Source organism: Jaculus jaculus, chromosome 1, assembly GCF_020740685.1.
Source record: "Jaculus jaculus isolate mJacJac1 chromosome 1, mJacJac1.mat.Y.cur, whole genome shotgun sequence".
In the NCBI taxonomy this organism is placed as follows: Eukaryota; Metazoa; Chordata; class Mammalia; order Rodentia; family Dipodidae; genus Jaculus; species Jaculus jaculus.
Genome location: NC_059102.1, coordinates 109,066,130 through 109,090,768, shown reverse-complemented (window position 1 = coordinate 109,090,768; position 24,639 = coordinate 109,066,130). Strand labels below are relative to the sequence as shown.

Sequence of the window (24,639 nt, the reverse complement as noted above, 5' to 3'; positions counted from 1 at the left end):
TTAGCATGAAATGGGTGCCTTCTATTGTTTGTTAGTGTATGGGTCACCTTTCTCATTGATGAGACAAAACTGTATGCGACACAAACAACTCAAGGAAGGAAAGCTTTGTTCTGGCTCACAAGTTGAGGGTACAGCCCCTCATGGCAGGGAAAACATGGTAGGTAAGACACGGTGGCAAGAGTGTGTGGCACGCGGTCACATTGCAGCCACAGCCAAAAACAGGGACAGGCCTTTAATCCCAGCACCCGGGAGACAGAGGTAGGAAGGTCGTTGTGAGTCCAAGGCCACCCTGAGGCTAATAGCGTAGAGGAGAAGGGATAGCTACAGGAAGCTGTGCAGCGGCTCCCCTGGGTCTCAACTGAGTCCTTGTCAGCACTCCGTGCCATAAAAACACTTCCCAAGGCCAGGGAGAGACCCCTCAGAAAGGAAGGGACTCAAGCAAGGCCAGGATCTGTCCATGCCCTCAGCCTGAGTGGGCAAAGCTTCATAATTCACGGGGAGAACGCACAAAAGAAATGCGTCTTTATAGTGTGGTGGATTAGCTCCAGACTAAAGGCTGCTCTGGCCCTATCTATGAAAGCTTGTGAGCAAGACTCAAAGAGTCAAACTCTTACCAAGAAACTTAACGATCTACCAAACAAAGCTTAAGGATATTTAAAGGGAAAAAAAAACCCATAAAAACAAATATAGCATCCTATGAGAGTCTGACATCAATAAAAACTGTGCAGACACACAAGGAAGCTGGGCTGTGAGGAAGCACAAATCAGCTAGTGTGGCTGGAATGGGGTTGGTGAGGGGAAAGGAGTTGGATATGTGTCTCGGAAATCTAGACTGCACCCAACCTGGTCACCTGCTTAAAAGGATTTTAGCCGATACATCTTCCTCATCTCTCCTTCCACACTGAAAAGTTCCCCTGTTTGCTTTGGAAGTCCTTGAAAGCCACTGAGCCAATGGTCTGTCTTAGCAGGTTAACCTGTGGCCTTTCTTGCCTATTCATAACTCTCACCCATCTAGGTCTTTGAGAAACATCAGTGGTTGTGCTTTGAATGTGAAATGTTCCCCATAGGCTCATGTGCTTGAACACTTGGTCCCCAGCTGGCCGTATTATTTGGAAAAGGTTATGGAACCTTTAGGAGGTAGATCCTTGCTGAAAGAAGTAGATACTGGGTCACTGGAAATGGGCCTTGAGAATTTATAGCCTGACCCCAGCTCCTGTTCTTCCTGACTCTGGATGCAGTGTGACCAGCTGGCCTCCCGCTCCTGGTCTCATGCCTTCCCTACCATGACAGAATGTACCCCTCAAAACTAAGCCAGAGTAAATCCTTTCCTTCCTTAAACTGCTTTCTGTCCCGCATTTTGCCGCAGCAACTAGTAAAGTACCTGATAAATCAGTTCACCAAGGAAGGTCAAAGAGAAGGCCTCGCTAACCAGGAAAGCTAACCTTTGCCAGGGACCAAGGAAGAGTCGAGGTTCTTCCTTCTCAGAGCCAAGAGATGAGACCCTGGAAATCTTTCAAACCATCTTCATTCTAACCCCATTGTTTGTTTGACTAAAATGAATAATTGAGCGCCCTTTACTTCTAGAGAATGTTCAGGCACATATGTAACAAAGCCACTGGGCTAGAAATAGAGCCACTACCGCTTTACTTGTTTGTTTATTTGGAGACAAAATATATATGGAACCCCTAGGCCAGGACTGGGAGATGGCTCATTGGGAAAAGTGCCAGCTAAACAAGCAGGAGAACTGTAGTTCGTAGCCCCAACACCCGTGTAAGAACCAGGCGTGGCAGCATGTGCCCTGGGGTGGCAGAGACGGATCCCTAGGGCTCACTGGCTTTGTCCAGCTGAACCAGTGAGGTCCAGATTCAGTGAGAGGCCCTGTCGCAAAACGTAAGGCGGAGGGCAACCAAAGAGAACAACTAATGTCAACCTCTGGCCTCCACATGTGTGTGCACATGCATGCACACCTGTGCATGCATGTGCCCACACATTATAAACATGCACTTATGTGTGCACACCACAAACACAAGCAAAAAAAAGAAAGAAAGTCTAGGTCAATACCGCTGACTTAATTTATGAAGTTCATTTTCTTCATTAGTGGCCTGGAATTAGTGATCCAGCCTAGGCCGGAGAGTTGCCCCAGGAGCATCAAGGCCCTTTTGGAACAAGCAACAGGACCCACATTTAACCAAAGATTAAAGACAGTCCCAGATGAGGCTGGTCCACGCCGCCATCGCTAGGTCTACTTTCTCCAATACCAGTTCCCTTCGCATTCTCTGAACACTTGTCTGTGGTTCCCATCGCAACTACACCAACCCCCTTCTAGCAAAAGAGGGCTCCATTACCCCAGCTGCTCCAACAACACACACCCCTGCCAGCTCCGTTAGCTCTGATTGGCTGACCTGCATCACGTGCCACCTCTGAATCAATCATATGGCTATGGGGTAGACTGTACTGATTAAGTCATTCTGCCTATGGCTGCATAGAGCCAGCTCTATAGAACTGCGACCCCGTGAATCTTCTCTAGTTCCATGGATGTGCTGTTAACCCATTCTTGGCGGCACCCTGTGCCCTGGAATGTTGACCCCATGAACGGCAGCCCCCAGATCACTCATCTTCTAGCTTCTTATTAGATGTGTACACTGGGCGACACAGGCAGGAGACTGGTGGCCAACAGGAGAGAGAAAGAGGTCTGGGGAAGCCTTAACCTCCCTTCTGCATCTTCTGAAACAGCTGTGCCCCAAAGCCAGTGGCTTCTGTGTATGTCTCTCTTATATGAAGCTCTGGTGACACTATTTCTTTCTTTTCCCTCTTAGGCTCTAGGTGACATTGTGTTTTTTGTGGTCTGGGTTGTGGCAGGTGTCTGAAAAGTCCCAAGGACATTTCTGGATAAGGGGCATCTGCAAGAATAATGGGCCCAGTTAATATATAACTCACGTGACCCGACAGTGGTGGGTGTGCCTCTGGGTCTGGAATTGGAGGAACTGAGTAAGGTCTTACTCTGCCTGAAGCCTTCTCCATTTAGGGCTTTAAAAAAAAAAAAACCTGGAAGGCTTGTTTATTAGAAGAGACAGGATCCTTGCCCATGTGACATAACATTCTCCACAACAGGCAAACCCCATATATCTAAACATAGTTTTTCGTTTGTGCGTAGTTTTGCAAAACGTCATGTTATGGCATGTACATGTCTTTTGACATTACGTAACTGTGCTGTTAAGTACACACTCTCTTTTTCCCTCCTTCTGAATGAAGCAGTGTGCTTATGAGATCCGTCCTCCCGTGGCTTCTAGCTTACCACTTCCACGTGTGTCCAGCCCATCCGTGACATCCACACACCCTCAACACCGCAGTGTGCAATCCCCTCGTGAGAATCTCTTGGGGTGAGACACAGGAGTGGCATTCTGGGTCGGAGCACTTGCAGACACTTCATCAGCAGTGCAGATGCTGTCTTGAATGACAGCTCCTATGACATCTCACCAGAAGTGGTGACATCCTTAGGCCTCTATGTCCCCACCAACATCTGCAATTGTCTTTGTTTCTGATTTCTGCCAGATCCCTGATAGATTTACAGTGGCCTTATTTTGCTCTAACATGCTCTGATTTCTAATAATATTAGCATCCTGCCCGGTGCTCGTGGCTCTGGGTTTCTCTGTTGTCGCTGCTTGTTTAGATGCTTGCCTGTTTCCTTGATGGGGTTGCTGCCTTCAGATGCCTGCATTTCAGGGGCTCTGTGAATAACGTGGAGATTAATGCCATGTAGATTTCAGGCCTTTGCAGAATCTTCTTCCATTCTGTTGTCTGGCTAACAACTTTGCCCTCGCTGTTCAGTTTCGATGTAATCAGGTTAATCTTTTGCCTCAAGTTTGTGCTTTAGAAAGGAAGCCCACATAGAGTTATCCCTGCTTCCTGCAATATGCCCTGCTTTCTCACTCCAGAACCTTGGCACGTGCTCTTTTGCTTCCTGTTACTGGTTTGCCCTTTCTAGCCTCCCCTTAGCAGGCTAGCTCTTCCTGGCTTTTCTGGTCTAACCTGAGATCCCCTCTCCTCAAGCTTTCTCTACGATAGGCAACTGACAGGCCTGACTCCCCACTAGCCAGAGCACTGGGTCACTGTACTGCAGTGATCTGAACATGAGCTCACCTCCTCCCCTAGACTGGGAGCTTCCCAAGGGCAGAGCTGACCTGGAGGATGGTCCAGCCCGGCAAGTGTGCACCAAACATAAAGTGTTGTTGGCCACAAGCTGCAAAATCCCAACTCTCCCCCCGCTCTAAAGCCCCGACTTGGCCTTTGCACCAGAAGCAGGCTGGCATAGCCATTGTGGGTGGACTACATTGGGCTGGACCTGCCGTTCTGGCATTTGGATGAGGCTGGGCTCCAGACAGGCTGGGGAGATCCCAGGACTGAATATAGGAGAGTACATGGGCTGTCATCCTGCTGAAACCCACCAAGGTGCCTCATATCCAGTTGGACAAGGAAGCAGGGCTGTTAGGACTGTGACATTCCTGCAGAGTCATGTGGCCCCTCTCTGTTGGGGACAAATGCTCAATTGTCCTTCCTGCCTTTCTCCTTCCTTTACCCCCATATCCATTGTTCCTATCCATAGCCCTCCAAGGCTGGAGTTTCTCCATGATTCAGGTCTCTTCTGTCCCCTTGCCAGCCTCTTAGGTACAGTTTGAAGTCACCATCGTGAGTGTGGAAAAGCTGCCAGTAGGCTCCGTCCCTCGGTTTGGGGGTGCCCACATCTAACCTCAGAGTGTCTTCAATTTGGGCGTGGACTCCCACGCCCACGGCTCTGCTTCCGCTGAGTGCATCCAGGTCTGGTCCCAGCACGGGCCTCCTGCTTCTTCCTCCACCAGAACCAAACTGCTTAGCCAGTATTCTCTGCAAGGGTGTGTGGTAGTCTTGGTAAAGATGGGAGCTTTGTACCAGAGAATGGATTGGAGCAGCTGGAGTTCAGGACCTCAGCTACCTTCGGACATTCTCTCTCCATCCTCTCGGGCCACCTGCTTCCTGACTATTGTCTCCAGCAGTGACCTGTCCCCACCACCCTGACTCTTGCCTGCAGGTATCCACTGAAGGTCTTCCCTTCCCAGAAAGGCCAAACGAGGTTCCTTTCTGCATGGAGATCATTCCCTCTTTGAGAGAATTCTAGACCTGGCTTTCAGATTTTACTTCCTTAAGCTCTAAGAAAACAGCAACCAAAGCCACTGGGGACCCTAAGGACCGTGCCCTTTCTGGATCACCTGTCTGATGAGTTACCACAACCTGAGCATCCTGTCTTTCCAGCTATTTCTTGGGTCTGTGACCTCATCTCTCGTTCTCCCTCTCTCTGTGTCTCTCTCACAGGCTCCCTCTTACAGCCAAGCCCCTCCCCTCACAACCAGACAGCTGCTACACCAGCTGCCAACTTGACGTCCTGTCCTACCCCTCAGGCCTATCTGAAGCCCACCCTAGTCGAAAGCAAAGATTCTAACAGATTGCAAATTGCATGTCTCAGACTTTCAGGTCGACTGGTCAGCAATTTGGTTTTCCTGGTGGAGACTAATCCATTTCACAAAAATAGAATCTACAGTAAAGCAAAAATTAAATACTTCTAATGGTGGGGCTGCTTGCATCTGCAAATGACCAGGAAATAGGGGTGGGGAGCTTCTGATGATGCATGGTTTTATAGCTTCGACATTCCCTTGTCTCCCGCCCACTGGAGCCCGAACGATGGTGCCATCTATTGGTCCAACCAGGTCCCCTCTGCCAGCAATGCCAGGAAAGAATGGCACCATTCCTCTACCTTTCCAAGCCAGACAACCATCACTCTAGTCTCCAGTGAGCAAGGAATTTGCTTTCAGATCCCTATCTAGGTCTTAGAAACGGAAGGCTGGGTTGTGGCTAGGATAGTGAGCCTGAACTTGACGTGTGGAGGCCACACCTAGTTCTCCAGCCAACTGGTTATGTGATCCGAGTCCACATTCAGTTTATTCACTTGAAGAATGGAGATAATGATTCATGCTTCATCCCACCGAGGTTAGTGATGAAAATTTCTTAATAAATGAGAGTCTCAGAGAAGAATCCTATAGTATCTTACATGAATGTTTCAGCAGTCCTCAAGATAACATGAAATATAATCTCTCTGCAAGGTGCTGGTGGTGGTTTTGGCTTGTATGCTCTGCCGATGAGCACATACTTGCCCCAGGTGCCCTTTGTAGGGCATGGCCAAGTACAGTTGAGCAAGTGCCTTCCCACTCCTTGTTTGTGGCTTTGTGGCTCTTTGTCATTCGAAGATGAGGGCAAATGTGCTTGTGTTTGCACAGATGCCTGGCTCTTGTTCAGGAAATCTCCAAGTTGTCATTAAGAATTAATCTATTTCAAGAGGGAACATGATTTTGTTGGTGATAATGTTGCTAATTTTGCCTAGAAAAAAATGAGTTTCTTTATAACATCACTTCAAAGAAAAAGGTTTTTTTAAATAAAGTTTTCTTGTTATTAAAATAATACCTGCTCATTCAAGGATATCAGAAAATATTGAAAAGTAACAAGAGGGGAAAAACAATGGCACAACTCAGGACTAAGCAGTGTTTTACATTGTTACTTGGTGGGAGTAATTTTTGCATGATTATGAATATGCCAAAGACCCAACTTTTATTCTTTTTCGCTTTCATTATTCCCTATTGTATTGGTTAAGATAATCACACTGACTGTTAGAACACAGCTTTCTCGGAACACTAGTGGGCAGTTTCAATGTGAAATGTCTCCCACAGGCCCATGTGTTTGCATGCTTGGTCACCAGCTAGTGGTGGTGTTTGGAGAGGTTGTGGAACCTTTGGGAGGTGCCCCCCAGCTGGAGGAAATGGGTTGCTAGTGCGTGGGTGGACCTTTAGGTTTATACCTGGGCCCTGCATCCAATTCTATCCTTGCTTCCAGATCTGCCCAGATGTAAGCAAGCAGCCGCAAACTCCCACAGCCACCATCTGTGTTTCACAGCCATCACTTGCAGCCCCTCCCATAGCCACACCTACCAGGCCAAATGGATTATACCTCAAACTGTGAGCCAGGGTAGGGCTGGGGTTGTAGCCCAGTGGTAGACTTGCCTAGAATGCATGAAGCCCTGGGTTCAACCCCCAGTACTGCCAAAAAAAATATTTTTGAGATAAATTTAGGCAAGAATGACATTATATACCTGTAATCCTGGAACTCAGAAGACTGAGGTGAGAGGATCAAGAGTTCAAGGCCAGCCTAACTACATAGTGTGTTCTAGGCCACACTGGCTACATGAGACATTGTCTCAAAACAAGAACAATAATAGCAATAAAAAACAATTTAACAAGTAAGCCAAGGGGCTGGAGAGATAGCTTAATGGTTAAGGCACTTGCCTACAAAGCCAAAGGACCTCAGTTTGACTCCCCAGGATCCACATAAGCCAGATGCTTAAGGTGGCGCATGCATCTGGGGTTTGTTTGCAGTGTCTGGAAGCCCTGGCACACCCATTCTCTCTCTCTTTCTCTCTCTCTCTCACTTACTCACTCACTCACTCTGCCTCTTTCCCTCTCTCAAATAAATAAATAAACAAAAATTGAAAAAAAGTAAGCCAAGATAAGTCCCTCCTTCCTCCTTTAAGTTGCTTATTGTCAAGAATTTGGTTAGAGCAATGAGAAATACTAATACAGAGAGTAGGCATTTATTTTTCTCTTATGCAGAAAGCAAAGTGAATATGTTGGCGGGTATACAGTCCACCCATGTGATGGCCAGACCTCTGAGTCCTCTGCTACATCTCTTTGCTAGATCCTGGGAATCTGCTTGGCAGGAGGGGAAATGAAGGAATAGAAATCTTGTAAGAGGACTGCATGTGCCAGACCTGGAGGACCACACACATGGCGTGTCTCTCCATATGCCATTGGTTAGAGCTATCACGTGGCCTCACCTAATTAGCATGGAGGCAAGAAAATGCCATTGAGCCATGTGCCCCGAAGAAAAGGAAATGGAGTTCCTGAGCAACTAGTGGGAGTCTGGCACAAACAAAATATCACTTTCTCCAGTTGTATAAGTTTTATAATTTTCAAGTCTGTGTGACTTAAATCATGTTCAAAATCAAATCCATGTTGTGGGAACTTTTCTTGGAGGATGTGAGCAAACGTCTGTTCACCCTAAATAGGGCACTGGGAACAGAACACACACACATATACACACACACAAAAGTTCCACCCAAGTCCAGCTTGGTGAACCAGTTGAGGCTATTCACAGAGCAGGGTGAGGATTGACTTAGAAAGCGCGGGTGCCTCAGTGGCAGACAGCTGCATCACAGAAAAGCCTTCCCCCAGCATGGGAGACGGAGTTGGCTTCCCTGCTGCTCCTTCTTGCACAATCTGCAGGCACCTCTCCCCTCCCAAGCAATTGTTAGGACTTATGTAACCGTGGGGAGAGGGACACGACTCTTAGAACTTTCATGGGCTTCCTGTGTCTTACGAGCCTCCTTCCTCCTGGGCCGTCCACCAGCCTTCTCCTCTGGGCCTGCTCCTCTCTGCTGCGCTCAGCTCTACCGTACCCCCCCCCCCCCCCCCCCCGCTTACCTTCTGAGAAGTCACTATCTATCCGGGCCTCTGTCCCATCTGCTTGTGGCGTAAGGTGAAAGTGGGCAGGCCATGCCTCCCATCGCACTCCACTTCTGACTCTTAGCGCACCTACCCCTCACTGCCTTGCAGGTACATCAAGCTTTGTGAAGGCTTGGGCCTGTCAAAAGAATTTTCTATATAAGAAAATATTTGAGAGCCAGGCGTGATGGCGCACACCTTTACTCCCAGCACTTGGGAGGCAGAGGTAGGAGGATCGCCATGAGTTCGAGGCCACCCTGAGACTCAGTAGTGAATTCTAGGTCAGCCTGGGCTAGAGTGAGACCCTACCTCAAAGCATGGTCACTCCTCCATCCCAAATGGACATGCAGAAAGAAAGACTTCTCTTTTTTTTACTTTTGCAGAAGACATGAGTAGATGGACCCAATTATTTGATCTTTCTCTCTGTCTCTTTTAAGTCCTACTGACCCTGTGGGATCAGAGGGTACCATCCCCTCCCGGCCTGCATGATGCAAAGCTCTACCTTTAATATGAGCCTGCCCTGCAGCCTGACCTCGATGTCTCCAAAGGCTGCATCAATCCTGTGAAAGTGGCACCGTCCTTAGTGGAGGGCTAGCAGCAGAAGTGACCAGGGTGCGCAGAATCAGCCAGCCAGCCAGCGATGGCTGCCTCTTCCTCCAGCAGAGCCAAGCAGGGCCCTGGCCCTTCAACTTCAACTACTGAGAAGTCCTCTACCTCTGTGTTGGGTTGGAACAGATCACACGTGCACAATACATATATCACAAAAGGAACTCACACACAAGGACATACAGGACAAACAGGCTACGCTAAGGGTCTCTCCTTTGTGTCCAGCCACCAACTCCAGTCAGGTGCTACCTGTCACCCCCAGAGAAGCCGACTGATCATTGCCACCTTGCTGCCTCTCAAACCCCACAGCAGGTCTATTACTGGGCAAGGCTGCCCTGTCTTCTGCTGTAAGTTTGAAAGAGAGACCAGAAGAGAAAAGGAGAAGGTGCTGACCCAGGGCTTGACCCACAAGGCTCACTTGGGAACTACTATTGGACTGCAGCTGGAAAGTGAGCTCTGAAACTGAGAGGTTTTCTAAGAGGAGGCTCCTAGAATCTTTAGCAAAGTATAACTTTTTTCTGCTGGCATTTTCTGCGGGTCCTGAGGGAACTTTGCTAGCGAGAGCCCCCCTGTGTTGGGCACCTACCCTCACTGGTCACCCTCAGTAGAAGTAGCTCTCACAAAGATGCCCTGAGAAGCTGGTATCGCTCTTTCTGTCTTTCAGACAGAACTGAGGCTCAAAGCACTGGGTGATTGTACCAGCTCACCTTGATGGCACTGTTTGCTTTTGTCTGGCCGATGCTAAAGGGTAAAGTGTTTCCCCATATGCATCCCATATACTCTGAGGATGTCTCTGAAAAAGTCAGCTTGATAGCTCCAAGTAAACCTGATCTAATCAGTCTGCATGGGCTCTCATGAAACGGATTGATTTTCTTAACTCTCTTTTTAATATCTTATTTTGTATTTGTTTGTGTATGAGACAGAGAGAAAAAGAGAGAGAAAATGGGTATTCCAGGGCCTCTAACCTGCAAACGAACTCCAGATGCAGGTACCACCTTGTGCAACTGGCTTATATGGGTTCTAGGGAGTCGAACCCAGGTCCTTAGGCTTTGCAGGCAAGTGCCTTAACCATCTCTCCAGCCCTAAATTCTCTTTTTAGCATTGTTTAACATACAGAACAAGTCTCGTCACAGCATCTTCACACATACGGGTGTGTCGTTACACTTTGTTCTCGTGTTCTCCCCTCTTCCGGCCCCGTGCCTCCTCCCCACCGGCCACTTGCCTTCACAGGCTGGGTTCTTAGAGAAAAAAAAGTTCTTATTAACTACCCACTTGGGTACCTCCCTCCATTATTTTATTCCCACATCTGTTGCGTGGTGGTTCTTATAAACACCACATCAGAGTTAAGATCCATAGTCAGTCAATTGCTGTGAAGAGAACAAAAACCACTTCAGGCATCTCCCAGGGAGATTTCGTACAGGGCACTGGTCATCATTCTACAGGAGGTGAGAGCAATCCTTGAGGTAGAGGGACCAAACCCCTACCCACAACTCAAGCTGGGATTTTAGAAAGTGACACCCCCTGATCTCCTGGGTGCAGTGGCCAGCCATCCTAAGCCTGAGGCCCTTTGATAGCAGAGTATCTTGGGTTGGGCTATAGAAAACCAGCTATGAGCCTTTGCCTACAGGAAGTGGGTCAGGAAGGTGCCTTGGGAACAAAAGCTGGAAGGGACTTGGAGAAGCAGGATTGGTCAGAGAGTCAGATGGAGATGGGGTACAGTTGCACTGATGGTCTCAGCTGATTCATGAGCACCTCTGGGTCCCATGGTCCTTTACAGTTGTTCTGAGTTGAGACAGGGGCTGGAATTACGTACTTAGACGATGACCATTGGATACAGGCCACCCTTAGGGAGAGGGTGCAGCCTTAACTGGCATGGCTTTCTTTGACAGTTAATAGCAGTTGAGGCCCCTGCCTAGCAAATGGGAGCTGAGTGCGTAGCCCAGAAGAGGATTATAGGTAGTGCCCCACCATGTCCGCTGCACAGGGTGATGAGAATAGAGTGACCTGGGCCACAGAATACTGCTGTACTTGCTGAGCATGCTGACAAATGAGAGAGTCAGACCACAGCCTCCACACAGGTCCCCATTCCCAGATGCTCTGCCAGCACCTTCTCCTTGAATAACCCATGTCATCTAGGTTCAGCTTGACCTTCCCGCTTAATAACTGGTCAAGGCACTCAGAACTATCTCCAGACCCCTTAGACCATCTCCTGCTCCTGCCTCCCCCATCACCCTGCCCTCTCACTGGTCCTGTTCCCTCAGTGCCCCCCAAGCCCTTGCTGCTCTCACCCAGCTCTTCCCTTTGCGCGGAACATCTCTACAGGATCAGGTTTAGCTCCTCTCGCTCTTGTCCTTGTCACGGCCCTCATCACTGACCGACATGTCTTGTTCATCCATGCAGGCCATGCTTCTGTCCATCCCTCCTAGCTAGCTGTAGCCTCAGCTAGCTCCTCACCAGGCTGAGGCAGAAGGCTCCCTTGAGCTTAAGGGCACAAGGCAAAAAAAAAAAAAAAAAAAAAGGAAGGAAGGAAGGAAGGTGGGAGAAAGAGCCTGGGGAGACAGCTCAGCGGGTAACATGCTTGCTTTGCAGGCGTGAGGACCTCAATTTGAACCCTAGTGCTCATGTAAAATGCTGCGTAAGATGTTGCACCTATAGTCCTCGTGCCCAGGAAGCAGAGGCAGGAGGATCTGTGGAGCTGGATAGGCAGCCAGTCTCAACTAATCTGTGAGCTCCAGGCCCTGTCTCAAAAAAAAAAAAAAGGTGGATGGCACTCCTGAAGATGGCACCTAAGGTTGTCCTCTGACCTCCACACATACCTGCACACACATGTACCCAAGAATGCATGCGTGCCCACACACAAATGAACACACAAACACACATGCAAAAAAAAACTAGGATAACTGCTGAAGTTAGACAGACTTTTCTTGAAAAGTACTCAGGGGCATAGTCAAGGCCTTCCTGCATTTGTCCACTGTCCACTGTCCTCTGTGCGCTTGGCAATGATCAGGGTAGCAAGGGTGCTCCATCAGCCAAACCTAGGAAATGGCAAGGTGACTTCTACAGAGCTGAGCCACGTAATACGGTGTCCTTAGAGAGGACATCACTAAGCTGTGGCCTCATCTCAGTGGAGTCAGAATCTCTCCCCTTCCTCCTGTTGGGAGACGGAACATACAGCAGTTTGTGAGGTCAGGGGGTTGGTCATTTTGGAGTGAGCCTTCTGAGAGGTGAGGCCACCAGGTTTGACCCCCTTTCTGGCAGATGTGTCATGTGGGAGTTGAAGTCTCTTCCTACAAGTTGGAAAGTTTCCTGGCACCTCAGATCTTTTCATTTTAGCGCCGTGCTATGAAAGGCATTGTGTCAGGAGCCGTGCTAGGACTGTGATTCAGAGATGTCCAGGAAGTGCCTGAGAGGAGATGGAACCTGGTTGTGAGATTCGAGGGTTGGTCTCCTTCCTCTGAGTTCCCTGAGAAATTAGGGTTGGGGGGGAGAGCAAAGTTCACTCAGTAAAATAAGACATGACACATCATGGGCCAACTTAGGGAGATGGGAGATGATGCAGTAGATAAAGTGTTTGCAATAAATAAGGGGGCTGGGGAGATGGCTCAGCCATTGAAGACACTTGCTTATAAAGCCTGTCAGCGCAAGGTTCAGTTAGTTCCCCAGCCACCCAAATAAAGTTAGACAGGCATTCATTTGCAGTGGCAAGAAATCCTGGAGTGCCCATACACAAGCGCATGCGCACACACACACACACACACTACATGCAAATAAATAAATAAATAAAACTATAAAGCACTTGGAGTAAAAGTGTGAGGACCAGAGTTTGGATTCCCAGCACCCACATAAATGCCAGGTGGTCATGGCAGCCACCTGTAATCACAGCAGAAACAGGGAATTTCCAGGGCAAGCTGGCCTACTAAACTAATCGGTGAGAGCTGGGCTCAAGTGAGAGTCCCTACCTCGGTATATGAGGTAGAGAGCAATTGAAAAAAGCACCCAGAATCAACCTCTGGCCCTTCACACGTATGCATACACATACCTGCACATGTACCCACACATACAACATGCGTTCACACACATATGAACATGCATACACGTGCACCCCCCCACACACACACACACATACGCATGCAAAAAAGGGGAAGAAAACAAAACAAAAAAACAGGGAAGAGATTCTTTCTCCTCCACCCGCGGTCCACTCCAGCATGACTCCATCGGGTATGGACAACCCTCCCTGCACTTCTGAGTACGGCCAGGAAACACTGCAGCTCGGTCCATGTTTCAACCCTGGAAATCTGGCCCTCTTCAGCATGTGCAGGACCTAAGTAGAGTATTTAGATCTCTACCTGTTGGGGGGAGGGGGATTTGTTTCCTCCTGTGGATAAGATTTGCATCTTTCCCACCCAATTAAAGTGGTCCATTTGCATAAAAGTGATCCTGTTGGAAGGTGTACTGTGATTTCCAAGCATCCCTAGAAAGAAAATCACAGCTCCTGTCTCACCTGCCCTTGAAGTGTTTTCACACTCCGGGGATTTGCTTACTGCCACCTGAATATAGAATTCCGGTGGGTGTTCCTTTCAGACTCACAGCTGTCTTCGGGACTTCAAAGAGGTGTCAAAGTGGCCTTGGAAGGTGTTCCTGAGAACAGGTTGGGGGTGGGCCTCCGCTCTTGAAGCAATAGAGCCTCGCCCTAAGGGAAGATGCTCCCAGAGAACTAACTGCTGCAGTCTTGCTGTGAGAAAACAAGCCAGCTACCACTCCTTTCCTAATTTCACAATGATAGGAAGAGAGGGAGAGATCTGTTTATGGAGCAGAAGTGAAATACCATGGACATGTAAACGAAACTTGTTTGGAAATGTTGCTCTGTGGCACATCACTTGCCTGGCATGCACAAGGTTCTGGGTTCAAGCGCCAGCACTGCCTAATAAATAAATAAGTCAGAAAATAAAATGAACCTTGGATTTTAATTCCAGCCTCACTTACAATGCCTGTAACTAGCACATAATCTCTCTGTCTTCGCTTGCTCGCTCGCTCTGTTTGTTGATCTGAAAAGTGGGCATTTTCCCCATTCCACCTCAGCTAGTCACTAACATGCAGTGACAGAGCACATGCCAGTTTCCTCACATGGCTACAGACCTTTAGGTGGACCAAAAATGGGCAAAAAAAAAGAACTGACATCCCCTCTTTCAATTCCTGGCATATTCAGCCAAGCATATGGAAGCCAGCAAGACAGATGCTAAAGACGACAGCATCTTTAGCCCCTGAAGTCCCTAATGAGGGGTGCTCAGTTGCCTGTGACAGTAGTCGGGTCTTGCTAGCTCGAAATGCTTAATTTTGTGTTGCACCACAGCCCAGTTATAATTGGGGCTGACGTCACTGTTCAAGAGAAACTTCCAAAAGCATTTTCTGTCCTAAAACGCATACTCTGATTGCCAGCTCCTCTTGGTCCTCAAGCCACGCAGCCTTAGTGAAGCCTCACATCTTTCTGGGTAGGGCCAGGGACAACCTCCATCTTCACTGGAAGACCCCAATAACACGGAACATGTGGACATCTCATAAGTAGTCTCCATGTAACTGATGATGCTTATCTGAGCTTTAATTCACATGTCCTGTTATTGATTTTGTGTTCCTCACAAATTAACCAGATAAAGTCACAACTAATTTAGAAATAATGAATTTGATCTTGCATCTGTGGTCCAATGGGAGCCTGGTTTTGTCCAATTATTAGTAATTGTGTTGTACAGTTAATGAACCTCAGTGAGCTCAGTAGCATTTGGGCTAATGTGACATTTCTCTTTTGTTCTTGTTTGTTTGTTTTGTTACATTTTTAGGGTCAAGTTGTATTCCGGAACGGGGAGAGAATGGGCACCATTAAATTTACTCAATTTCAAGGTAGGCTTTTTGATACTTATTCTTTCTAGTTGATGGCATTTGTATTCAGGGATGCTGTGTTTCTGCAATAAAATATGTCAGAAGAAATGGAAACATGATATGGGATTCCAGATAAAACAAGAAAAGGACAACAGAAAGCACTTCCCTGTGAAACCATATGTTCTAACATATTCCCTGTGAAGCCATGAGTTCCAGTTTAGGTGGAAAGGCATTCCTCAACTACATTACTTTACAAGCCCACCCCTCCCTGCATGACTGAGATGGCTGGGGGAGGGGCGTGGTTAAGTGAGTTGAATAGGGAAGCCTGCATTGTTTTGGGGTTTGATTACAGAAGTGCTCCACAGAGGGGCGGGGGAGATGGCCGGGTGAGGAAAGTATCTGTCCTGCAGGCATGTGGACCTGAGTTCTGATCCCCAACACACACATAAAAGCCAGGTGCACTGGCACTTGCTTGTAATCCCAGCACTGGTGATGCAGAGACAAGAGAATCCCTGGGCTTGACCAGCTAGCTAGTGTAGCCAAATCAGTGAGCGCTAGAGACCCTGTTTCAAAGAATAAAGAGAGGTGGCTCAGCAGTTAAGGTACTTGTCTACAAAGACTAAGGAGCCCGGCTTGATTCCCCAGCATTCATGTAAAGCCAGATACACAGTACATGCATCTGGAATTCATTTACAGTGGCTAGAACCCCCCCCACACACACACACATAAAATAAAATAAGGTAGTGATAGAGGAAAACACCTGACAAACATCCACACATCATACAAACACTCACCCACACTCACATGGCACACCACACATGCACACAAACACAATAAAGAGAAGTGCTCAGTAGACTCCCATGGAGAGGGGCCGGCATAATAACTCCCCCATTTCCACCACCCAGCTTAATCCATTACCCACATTTTGCCAATCTTGCTTTATCTTTACTCATGCCCATCCCCCAACTTATTGTTGTATTTTAAAGCCACTCCTAGACATTATCTCATTTCAATCTATAAATACTTGAGCGTGCATTTTTTTTTCTAGAGAAGGACTTTTAAGACATAACCCCCACACTATTATCATACCAAAAACATTTAGCAACAATTCATAATGCCCTTTTATCCCCAGGCTCTGGATCCTATGAGCATTTCAAAGCCATATTCAAAGGCAGTAGTTTGATGGAGAAGCCACACACAGTCCAATTTGTACCACCTTGGTGTCCTTGGTGTGGGTCTTTAGTTTCTGTTTTATTATAGCCCCCACTTTCAAAAAAATTTATTTTTTAATTTTTTTATTATCAACTTCCATGATTATAAAAAAGTATCCCATGGTAATACCCTCCCTCCCCTCACTTTCCCCTTTGAAACTCCATTCTCCATCATATCCCCTCCCCATCTCAGTCTGTCTTTTATTTTGATGTCATGATCTTTTCCTCCTATTATGATGGTCTTATGTAGGTAGTGTCAGGTACACTGAGGTCATGGATAGCCAGCCCATTTTGTGTCTGTGGGAGCACGTTGTAAGGAGTCCTGTCCTTCCTTTGGCTCTTACATTCTTTTTACCACCTCTTCCACAATAGACCCTGAGCCTTGGAAGGTGTGATAGAGATATTGCAGTACTGAGCACACCTTTCACTTATTTCCAACACCATGATGCCTTCTGAGTCATCCCAAGGTTACTGCCATCTGAAAAGAGAAGGTTTTCTACCAAAAGTGAGAGTAGCATTAATATATGGTTATGAACATTAAGAGAAGTGGTTACTGGGCAGTTTGATGAGCATAGTATATACATTTGGCCAGATAGCAGCCGACGTTACACCCCTAGGGCTCATGACTTGTAGGTTTTCAGTATCAGGGATGTATTCCCTCCCATGGAGCGGGCCTCCAGTCCAATTGGAGGGCAGTTGGTTTCCACCATTACAGACGTGCCACTATTGCACCATTGGCTCATTTGGCCTGGCTGGCCAAATATAAGGCTTGCAGTGTCCACTGTTGAGTATCTTCACTGGTGATTTCTCTTTCCCATTGAACTGCATGAAGAATAGCTTCTTCCAGCTTTCTTTCAGCTGGTCTACATGGAGGAGATTATCAGCTCAGTTCCAGCAGGATTTCTCAGTGGCCTTGCAGCCCAAGTATGTGAAGTCTTCAGCAATAGGGTCTTACAATTTATTCCTGGTGGGAAACCAAGGGCCTCGGCAATGGCCTTTAATGTTTTGGGGGACATCAGGGACCTTCCTGGCCAACAACTCACTGGAAGATATCCCATCCCTGGCACTGAAAATTTTCTAGCAACAATCTATGGCTCCTGAGTGTTTCATTGTCCAAACAAGTAGGTTTCTATATGATTTATTTATATCCTCTTAGATTTTGATTAGTCCTCTCTCCACCTTTCCTTTACTCAATCTCTTCCCCTGACCTCACTTTGGGCCTTTTCACCCCCATTAATCTATTCTTCTACTTACATATATATAATACCATCCTATTAAGTACCCCTGAAAAGATATATTAAGGGAAGAGAAAACCCCCACTTTTCATAGACTCCTTGTTTTCCCAAAAAAGCCAGTTTATTTGTTACTCTTCACTGCTGTTGTCAGAAGGGGGCCTCAGAAACCATTCTGACCTTGCGTGATGAGGGGAAAATGGAGTCCAGAGAGGGTCAGTAACTAGTCAGGGTCTTTGGGGCACCCTGGGAAGCAGGGTTGGCCATCGCTGGGGCAGATGCCTCCTCTGCGCAGCCTGGCGTGGTCCACCCAAACCGCTGCATGGACTCCTCCTCCGTGTACTACCTTTTGCTGTCTGAGACACTCACTTTGAGCAGACCCTGAGTCATCCCAAGAAAAGCAAAAAATTAAAGCGAGGTATTCAGACTCATTCAGACTGTTCCCAGCAGGCTTTCAATCAACAGGGAGAGGTGTTCCTCAGTGCCAGCACGCTAATGCAATCGTGTAGGTTACCCATTCGTCTTCCTGTGGCACGTAATTGAAATGCGTGTCAGCTCTCTGGCGTGCACAAAAGGTGTCATTTTAGGCAAATGTAATTATTTTCCCATTTGTTAAATCTTATTTCTTCTTTGGTCGAACAAAGTAAGCATCCTGGCAAAGACACATTTTTTTTAATGATTGCAACTAAATTCTCTTGTCACAGTTCTAGTTCTCAAATTCTATTATTCTAGGAAAGCGTTTTGTAAAATATGGATTGCTTGGTCACAGCAATGAATGCATGCCAATTTGATTCCCTTTTTTCTTTTCATATGTTAAGTGTAAACACCAGCCCCTGATACTGTTTTACATGGAAGGCAGTACAGCAAACAGCAAGTCAGGGGCCAGGCCTCGTGGTCCAGTCCACCTGAGTTCAAGTCTCCTACTTGCTATAGAACGTCAGGCAAGCCATCTTGCCTTTCTGCACCTCAGTTGCCCTCCTCTGTAAAATGAGGAGAAGACCCTGCCCACATTTTTGTAATATGTGAAGAACAAGATGATGTGCAATATATGATTTTTTTAATTTGGGCTGGAGAGATGGCTGAGCAGTTAAAGTGCTCGTCCGGGAAGCCTAAGGAACCGGGTTTGATTCCCCACTGCCTATGCAAGGCTGACGCACAAGATGGTGTGTGTGTCTAGAGTTTGTTTGCAGTGGCTAAAGGCCCTGGACACCCATTTTCTCTCTCTCTCTCTGCCTCTCTCTCTCTCTCTAAAATATATTTTAATGTGCATTCTTTTTGTAATATTAGGAATTGAGTCCATGGCCTTGTGCATACTAGGCAGACACTCTACCACTGAGCTATATCCCCTTATCCCCCATCCTTTTTTTTTTTTCTTTTTCTTAGCAATTATAATAAACACCCTGTCAAAAATTATGGCCCTTTCCTGAGGAAAACCTAGATAAATGTTTTTTCTGATGCTATATTTGTACGCACTGTGGTAGTCCTCCCGAACACGTATACAGGAGTGTATAGGACAAGGCAAGGCCTTAGCAATCACTCACCCGCTTCTTGGCACAGATGGGAAACCTGAAGCACAAAGATGTGTTCTTCAGAGAAGACGGCTGGCTAGCGGCAGGGCTGGACTTGCTCCTCGGCTCTCCTGGAGTGCCAGCCCCCACACGCATGTGCATCCTCCCTACATTTGTATCTGTACTTTATTGAGTGTTGCAGCTGGGCCATCAGATGTCCCTGCTAACGGTTTATAGAATAGACGTTGTTCCTTTTGGCCTGGTAGAGGCTTCGTGGGTTATTGGGGGACTGGCATGAGCCACCAGAGTGCAGGGGACATGGGTGCGTCAACCCAGTTGTTAGTTTTCTTGTGCCAAGGGTTTCAGAGGTGGCTTTGCCACCAGGTTGAGAGGACAGTGAGTTGGAGACTAGGCCAACCAGGCTAGAAGGGCTTTTGGCTAACCACACGTTTTGGAAGGTAATCTGAGGCCTCGACTGGGGAGGGGACTTGCCTGGGGCAGGCTGTGACTTCCTGTGAGATCGTGAGGTCATCCCGTCCATCCTTATATTTGTGCTTCTCCTTCCCCTCAAAAAGGGAATGGTTCAAACTGTCTTCTAGAGCCTTCTAGGAATATTTCCCACAGGAAGGGTCTCTCCACACCCTAGGGTTACCAACTTCTAATTGCCTCATAATAGCACCCTCACAGAAGCCTCCATATCAAGTTGCGGTGTCTTCTGCCAGACCCTTCAAGACCGCCTATCCCGTTCACGTCTTCCTCCCTGCCCCTCACCTCTGCTGTCTTTCCCCATCCAAAGGAGACGGTGGAGCACTAGGTCCCATGGCAGAGCGGACTCACAGGGACCACCTTCCAAATGTCACACAGCAAGTGCCCGCCGTGTAGAGCTGCACCTCGAGGCGGTCTCAACCACGCACTGCAGGCAGGCACTGTGACATCTTGGAAGTTGGCCCTGCCCACCCTCTCTAGGCTACACGCAGAGGACACTGGGCTTGGCTTTTCACTTGCACAAAGTACCCCGTGCCTTCTAAACTCTTTTTTTCTCTAGCAGAAGGACGTGTTTTAGAGGAGGCTCACTCTCTTTCAAAACTAAAACAAACTAATCAGAAACAGGAGGCAACTTTGAGAAGACCAAAAGGAGAGCCAGGAAGCCGTGGCCCTTCTCAACTTTGGGATCCCAGGGCTGGAGGATGGGTGACGGTGCCTCACACATCATAGGCCCCACTACAAGTTTAGTGATGTCATTAGGATGCAAAAGACCCCCAGATGCAAGCCATTACTCCAACTCTGGCAGAAAGCATGGCCTGGGCAAGTCGCTTCACTCCTAAATCTCTCTGTGCTCCTCTGCAAAATCGGTCGTTGCTGGTAGCAGCCCTGCCTGCCTCAGGGCTGTTCCGAGGACAAGTTGAGACCATGCTCTGGGAACTCTCCAAGCTGGGAGCGGGGAAGGCTACAGTGAAGTTGGCAGCAGCCTGTGTGCTCTCGGTGGGCTCTTTCTGTTTGCTGGTGAAAGAGTGGATCCCAAGCTTGAGCCATCCTACCTATGGAACCATCTGGATGCTCTTCATTTACTTTTCAGCAACTCGCTTCAGCTGGTAGCCTTAGCAATGGCTAGGTGAACGAGGTTGGGTCGTACAGACAGCCCTTTTACCAGAGTGGAGAACAGCCCTTGTTAAATGAAACTTAGGAGGGCTGAATAAACAAAAGTGCCTTAAAATAACAGCCACAACTATCCTAGGCTAGCCCCCTGAGGGTAAGGCATTGGGAACCCGCGGGGGGGAGGGGGCATTAGAGCCCTGAGAAGTCGTCCTTGTCCCCAGCCCTCTCCATTTGCTCAGAGCTGAGAACTCCCAAAGCACTGACCTCCATCAGGACCATCCCACAGGCTAGCTGACAACTGCCACCAGTGAGCACCCATATTCCCTGGCCATCCATCCCTCTAGAATAAGTCGTTGCAAGCGTTGTCTGGGAAGTTAACGCTTCCACTTCAGCAGCAGCCAGAGCTAATGGTGACTGACAGGTGGGGTCCAGGTACCATGGCATCTTTTCTCTTTGCAGGAAGCATCTCCCAAGGATGTCCCTTTCTTATTCCCAGATGCTCCAGCAGCTATGACCCTCAGCCACCCACATAGACACCCACTACCCACTCAGGTCCCTGGAAGGAATCCTTTCCCTTCTCTGCCCCATCCCCCACATCCCCATCACAGTATTCTAGGGCCACCACCAGACAACTTGTGTGGATCCCACACTTCCTGTTAAGGTGGGGTCTCTGCTGTCTTCCCAGAGTGGCGGGCAGGGCGGAGTGGGTATCCTGTGGGCCACACCCGAGGCCTGTGTCCAACTCCTCCCCATGGTCACAGCTCCCCCACAGCCACTCTGCCTTCTCCAGAGCCACGTGTAGAAGAAGATGAATTCTAGACGAGTGGCTTTTTCTTTCCTTGAAGAGGAAAAAGAGCCCCCATTACCGCCAGTGTCCAAACAGAGCTCCGAATCTGCAACAAGGGAGGGAGCCAAGCAGAGCCGGGATGAGACCTTGCTCGGCTCTCACCGAACACCCAGCATCTGCTGCTCTTCTGCCTGCTGCCTGCCTCCATTAGGCCTCTTCGTGAGACTGATGGATGGTGGCTTGGATTTTTCATTGCTTCTGTGACACACAGAGGACAGACTTCAGAGCTGGTTGTCCAGGCACCTGCGCTGAAGGGATGGGGTCTTGTGGGCTCTAAGGTTGTAATTGTCATTCATGATGCACCTCCTGAGATGGCGGCCTCCTCCCCGAGTGCCGAAGGTAATTACTGCCTGGTCTTGGGGGTGACAGATACGGTTCTATTCAGCATGCATTTCCTGAGCATCTGCCTGGCACTTTGCTGAGTCCTCCAGGGGAATACCAAGTTGAATAAGATAGTCCCTGGACCCCGGGGGCTTCATAATCTCTCTGGCTAAATGCCAGTGCCTATAAAAGGACAATGATCATTTCCCAGAACCTACTAGAAAACTTTCAGAGCTGATTTGGCCCAAGCTGGAGACTCTTGAGGCTGATTTTTTTTAATAGTCCTTTCCCAATTGTTGAGACACACATTGCAGCTTCCCCTGCCATGTCACAGGTCTGCAAAGGCTATCTCACTGGACTGCCACTCCACCACTATAAGCAAGAGTGTAGACATTGCCCCCTGAGTGCTCCCCTCCTCAGCACGATTGTGGGCCAGCAAAAACAGAAAGCCACAACTAAAGATGCACTCATTAGGACCAGGCTGTCCCCAAGCTTCAGACTTCCCATCCCTCATGATCCAGGGTTTCCCGCGCCTGGAAGACAGGAGTGTTTAGCAGGCATTGTGCTTCACTGAGCCATGGACTCTCCTTTATAGCGTTGCCTCTGCTTGAATGCCTCCAGTGATGGGGAGCTCATCCGCTGCCATGTGGAAAGTAAAATGGCTTTGAAGCAAACACACTGATCATTGGTGGCTAGGCAGCGCGGCTTAATCTCTCTGGGCATTCATTTCGGCGTTCATTTTCAAGTAGTAAAATTAAAGATGATCACATTCCTTGTCTTGAAAGCAACTGTGAGCATTCAGTGAGAATGCCATGGTGCATCTGGCTGGGTGGCTCATACGGCTTTATGGGCCCACAGTGATTTACTTCAGGACAGTGGTTGGGAGGCATTGTTGGGTCAGAAAATGATGCATGTACCCACAGTCTTGACAGATTGCACTGTAGTGAGCCCTCGCACAGGGATTCTGTGGCCCACCCTCCTCCTTCCCTCCCGAATGTGCTTGCTCACATGTTCTCTCCCTCCCTCCCTCCCTCCCTTCCCCCTCTCTCTGCCCGTCTAAATGAATAAAGTCACATCGCACTGTGGCTTTCAGTCATCTCCCTGATTACTGCGGGTTTGGCTATTTCCTTCTGAGCTTTTTAGCTATTTGTTAATAACTAGCTCCAATCCTTTCACTGCTTTGATTTCGAGGTTACTTTTCCCTATTCATTTCCAAGGATTTCTTACATAATTCACATGTCAATCCCTTATGGATTGTCAGCTTGCGAACACCATCTCCCAATCTGCTATTCATCTGTATATTGGTTGAACAGAAGTTTATTTTTTTATTTTAATTAATTTTATTTTTTTTAGAAAGAGTAAGAGGCAGAGAGAGACAGAGGAAGAGAGAGAGAATTGTCACAGCAGGGCCTCAGCCACTGCAATTGGATGCCAGATGTTTGCGCCACCTAGTGGGCATGTGCGACCTTGCACTTGTCTCACCTTTGTGCCTCTGGCTTACATGGGATCTGAAGAGTCGAACATGGGTCCTTAGACTTCGCAGGCAAGCACCTTAACCGCTAAGCTATCTCTCCAGCCCTGAATAGAAGTTTTAAACTTGGGTGTGGACAAGCCTCCTCCTCTTTCAGGGCCTTCTGGTTTGTGATTTTGAAGTTTCTTGACAGTTGACTTTTGGCACCTCCTAAATGCCAGGACTTGGGAACAAAGAGAGCTGAAATGAATGAGATATAACCTTCTTCCTCAGGGGGAACCCTAGCCAAGGGAAGACAGACACAAGACCCCACAGCAGGAGGTGCATGAAAGGGGATGGCACAGGTGGATGAGGACATTCAGCAGAGGCCACCAGGCTCCATCTAACAGAATCTAGGAAGAATACCAGGGGAGGTGGCCTCTGAGGCAAACTCTGAAGTAATGGTACTCAGGCCAGAGAGCAGAAAGAATAGATGCTTACATGACCTGGTCCTTCTGAGACTTAGCTCTTGTCCTTGAGCCAGTGTGCTTAAGTTCACCAACAGGTAGATGTTCCCCTGGCAAGTTGACATAGTCCCGGAACATTGGTCAGAGTTCATCTGGCCAGATAAAAAGCTCCACACAGGGCTGGAGAGAATGCTCAGCAGTTAAGACACTTACCTGTGAAGCCTAAGGACACAGGTTCAATTCCCCAGTACCACATAGGCCAGATATACAAAGTGGCACATGCATCTGGAGTTCATTTGCAGTGGCTAGAGGCCCTGGCATACCCAGTCTCTCTTTTCTCTCTCTCTCCCTCTTTTTCTTTCTCAAATAAATAGATTTAAATTTAAAAAATCTCCACACAAAGGGCAGTGGACTTACCTAAGTGGTAGCAGTGTCTCATTGCTACTGACATTAGAGAGGAGAGTGCTCGGGACCCAGCTCAGGCAGCACAGTGCTTCCCAGGTCTGCTGGGGAGGTGGGCCAGATCAGGAGAAGGTGGGAGTGGAAATCACTATTTGAGAGTGGCCTGTCAGCAACCCACTGTCATACCGCAGTTATCAAGCCCATCTCAGAAACACTGTCTCAAAATCATGGTTGCAAGGGCGGGAGTGGCAGGGAAAGATCCAGCACCTGTGAAGGGATGTGAAAAGAGCAAGTTTTATTTTGCAGTAAGAAGGACCCTTCAAAGCATTTGCAGAATCATAAGCTGTCAGAGGGCATTGAAATCCCCCATCTACCACCTATTAGTGGGGATGGAGGCAGGGTCCACTGAGACTGTGCCAAAGTCCACACTAGCCCAAAGGTGCCTGTCTCCCAGCTCGGAGCTGTTTCCTGTGTTTGAGCTTAGGGCCTTTAGCCAGATGCATGGCAGTGTTTATAGAATCTTTGTTATTGAGCTGTAATCATCTTTTCT

The 24,639-nt window shown here is 48.1% G+C and overlaps 1 protein-coding gene across 2 annotated transcripts in view; it reads left to right on the top strand.

The window, feature by feature from the left end:
* Gabbr2 (gamma-aminobutyric acid type B receptor subunit 2) overlaps window positions 1-24,639 on the top strand; it is a 439,836-nt gene that overhangs the window by 290,462 nt on the left and 124,735 nt on the right. For both annotated transcript variants that reach the window (XM_004656955.2, XM_045141789.1), the window contains exon 8: window positions 15,016-15,076. In XM_004656955.2, coding sequence (XP_004657012.2) covers window positions 15,016-15,076 — 61 coding nt within the window. The remainder of the gene's footprint in view (window positions 1-15,015; window positions 15,077-24,639) is intronic.